Consider the following 3,866-nt stretch of genomic DNA (forward strand, 5'->3'; position numbering starts at 1 on the left):
CGATCTCCTGACCTCGTGATCCACCCGTCTCGGCCTCCCAAAGTGCTGGGATTACAGGCTTGAGCCACCGCGCCCGGCCGAATCATCCTTTCTCTTGCCCCTCCTCGCAGTTATTTTTGTCCAGCCTGACAGCCCTTGGCTGTTCCAGCAGTCTGGGCTCTGTGAGCCGGACGCAAACCAGGCAGCACAGACGTCTGGTGCTGAATCCCAAGAGGTTGCTCTCTGCACACCATCACATGGGGCCGCGGCCCCTCTGCACTGTGTGCACCCAATGGAGAGGGACCACACGCCTGGAGGATGGTGACTGTAAGACGTGGGGGGCTGGGCTCTCCATTGCTCAACCCTGGCTCCTGTCTGGGAGAGCTGTCCAAGGCCTGGTGTGAGGACACCCTGTCACAGAGTTTTGCTGCTGCCTAGAAACCTCCCAGCTGGGTTTATCAGGCCAGCTGTGTGCAGGGACCTGTTAGTCAGTGAGAGGGTGGGTGTCTGCTGCTGGGAGGAGGGTGGGAGCAGGCTCTGCTGGGCCCCCAGTCTCCAGGCCTTGGCTGTGGTGGAGAAAGGGTCTGTCCTGTGGTTCAGTGTGATGGTGTGGCCCAAGGACAGGTGGGCAGGGGCAGACAGGGTTCCCAGGAGATCTCTTTGTGGCCCCTGCTCAATTACTATCTCCAGGAAGCGAGGCAGACACTATGTTCCAGCCTCTTGGCGTGGGAAGGCTGCAGCCAGTCAGTCATTGCTCCTGACTGGGGTCTGACCGCTCCAAGGAACAGCCTGCCTTGGGTCCTGGTGCCCTTCGGGTTAAAGCTTTTTCCCAGACCCAAGGTTCATGCCTGCTGCTGGTGTGCAGAGGGCAGGAGAGGGACCTGGGCGCAGCTCTGAGGGTCACTCCCAGGACTCATCTGTGCAGGTGAGGAATGGAACCAAGCCTCTGAGACCAGAACAGCTCCAGGAGAGCTGGGTGGATAAGCTGGGATAACAGCGAGGAGGAAAGATGGGCTGGAGGAGGAGGGGGCCTCTGATGGCTGGAGAATGTGCCTTCACATATGAGCCAGTCCAGGAAGCAAAGCAGAAAAGACAGTGCCCTTTTTCGGGCTCCTGGTAAAAGAACCTTCCTTATTCCTGGGGGCGGGGTGGTGAAGGGGCAGCTCAGAAAGCCCCGATTTCAGTGATTTCAGAGACCCAGGAGTGGTAGAGCATGGCTCCCCCTGGCCTCCCAGCTGGCCCTGGGGAGGATGAGTTGGGGGCGGGAACAGCCACGTAAGCAGCGGACCCTGTAGGACCAGGGGGTGTGGGGGAGGAAGATCGCAGGAGGGGAGTGACGTGGCTGTTCCTGGCAGCCCTGCTGCTGGGGGCTACAGGCACAGGGGTCGCTGGCCTCTCTAGGGGGCGGGCCCTCCGGGTGGAAGATGCCCCTCGACTGGGCAGCACATTCCTCCGGGCTGGCAGGATGATGCCTGTGGCTCTGCGAATGGGAGCGGTTCGGAGGGCTGGGATGGGGTAAGCAGGAGAGCAGGCGCTGGGCAGGACAGGGCTGGGCATTCTTCCCAGGATGGTGAGCTGGTTGCTCAGGGCTGGTAGCCCCGGGCAGCTATGGAAGAAAGACCAGGGCCAGGCAGCGAAGGCCAGGGGGCCAGTGTGTGTGGGCGAAGGCTCCATCTCTGCTGCGTAGCTGTTGAGGTGGGAAAGAAGGCGAATCCGAACGGGGTCTGCACGGCTGCTGGGCCCTTCAAGGACACCCAGGTACCTGATGACCTCGGTGAGGCACTCTCGAAAACCAATGCTCCGGAAGTCAACTGCCAGGGCTCGGGCATCAAAGAATCCTGCAAAGGGAGGCGTGATGAAGGTCATGCCAGGTGTGGGGAGAAGCATGGGGCCTCGGTCGGTCTGTCTGTCTGAGTTCTGGACCTGCCTCCTCCACTCACTCCCTGGGCAGCCTTGGCCATGTCACCCTGACTCTCTGAGCCCGTCTCCCCGTCTACAGAGTGAGAACAAAAATCCCTGCCTGGGGTGGAGGGTGGAGGGTTATAATGATCAAATGAATTCACTAAACTATGAAGCATTATAAAATGTAAAATATTGCTTGCATCATAATTCATGATTAATGCAAAGAAAAAACTTTGTGGCCAAGATAACTTCATTGAAGTAGATACTTGACAGATATGAAAGGTTGTGCACTTGAAGGTGTAGAACAACCCTGCCTGCTGAGAGGGGCAGATGCCCAGGAAGGGAGGTGGCAGCAGCAGCCATCAGAGTGAGGAGGCCCCTTGGAGAAGGCAGCATAGTGTAGCAGTGAAGTGTGAGGTCGTCAGAGGCCAGGAGCGCTGGGTTCAAATCCTGGGTCAGCTACTTAACTAGCCTCATTGTGGACAAGTCTCTATCTCTCTGTGCCTCAATTTACTTAGCTGTAGAATGGGGATATAGCAGTGCCTACTGTATAGAGTTGTGAGGGTGAAATTAAAATAGTGCACAGAAAATGCTGAATAAATGAAAAGTTAGCTATCACTTATATTACTGGCTTGACCCTGTTGGCGTCTGAGTTTGTCCCTTGGCTCAAAAGGCAATCTGGAAAGCAAGACCCCACTGTGATCCTCAGCGGCTTGGCCAGGGACCCTCTCTTTGATGGATAACCATGTGAACTTCCTGCACAAGTATTCACATCCTCACTGCCTCTCCATACCTGTTCCTCTCTTGACCACCTTCTGGGCAAAGACAGACAGAACAACCCCAGCCAGCACTGGTCTCATGACGATGGCAGCAAATATCTGGTCCTTGGTTCATGGCCCCCACAGAGGAACAGCTCAGCTGGAGACTATGTTTGGAGTCAGGTCAACTTGTGGGCAAGAATCAACTCTGCTATACACTTAGCCATGTAAGTTCAAGCAAATCCCTTCACCTTTCTGTGTTTGCTGTTCTTTTTTTATTTTTATTTTTATTTTTTTGAGACAGAGTCTTGCACTGTCGCCCAGGCTGGAGTTCAGTGGCACAATCTTGGCTCACTGCAAGCTCCGCCTCTTGGGTTCACGCCATTCTCCTGCCTCAGCCTCCTGAGTAGCTGGGACTACAGGCGCCCGCCACCATGCCTGGCTAATTTTTTGTATTTTTTAGTAGAGTCGGGGTTGTACCATGTTAGCCAGGATGGCCTCCATCTCCTAACCTCGTGATCTGCCCGCCTTGGCCTCCCAAAGTGCTGGGATTACAGGTGTGAGCCACCACACCCGGCCTTTTAAAATTTTTTTCGAGATGGAGTCTCGTTCTGTCCCCCAGGCTGGAGTGTGGTGGCACAATCTTGGCTCACTGCAACCTCTGCCTCCCAGGTTCAAGAGATTCTCCTGCCTTAGCCTCCCAAGTAGCTGGGATTACAGGCGACCGCCATCACAGTGGCTAATTTTTGTATTTTTAGCAGAGACAGGGTTTCACCATGTTGGCCAGGTTAGTCTCGAACTCCTGACCTCAGGTTATTGCCCACCTCGGCCTCCCAAAGTGTTGGGATTACAGGTGTGAGCCACTGTCTTTTCTAACTAACATTTGCTGAATTCTTACTAAGCATTTCATCAAGTTATTTAATTTAATCCTCATAAAACCCTCTCATTATTCCCATTGTAGAGATGAGGAAACTGAGGAAGGGAGAGGTTAAGTCATTTGTCTAAGGTCATAAAGCTAGTAACCAGTGGAGCCCGATTCAAATCTAAAGCCTATGCTGTGAACCACAGTTCTGTCTTCCCATTCATTCAGTCAGAAAATGGTGGTAACACTAACCCCTACCTTGCAGGTTCTTGTGAGAATCAAATGAAACAACACAAGTGAAAGCATCTGAAAACTGTCAAATGATGTCCACATATTAGTCACTACTTTTTTTTTTTTTGAGACGG

General features: G+C 53.9%; 1 protein-coding gene across 1 annotated transcript in view; it reads right to left on the minus strand.

Moving 5' to 3' along the window:
- Nucleotides 1-477: 477 nt before the first annotated feature.
- Nucleotides 478-3,866, minus strand: part of HEYL (hes related family bHLH transcription factor with YRPW motif like) — a 17,843-nt gene continuing 14,454 nt past the window's right edge. Inside the window, exon 5 of the mRNA XM_017854868.1 lies at nucleotides 478-1,817. Coding sequence (XP_017710357.1) covers nucleotides 1,144-1,817 — 674 coding nt within the window. The 3' untranslated portion in view covers nucleotides 478-1,143. The remainder of the gene's footprint in view (nucleotides 1,818-3,866) is intronic.

This window comes from Rhinopithecus bieti, unplaced genomic scaffold (assembly GCF_001698545.2).
Source record: "Rhinopithecus bieti isolate Rb0 unplaced genomic scaffold, ASM169854v2 scaffold_39946, whole genome shotgun sequence".
Lineage (NCBI taxonomy): Eukaryota > Metazoa > Chordata > Mammalia > Primates > Cercopithecidae > Rhinopithecus > Rhinopithecus bieti.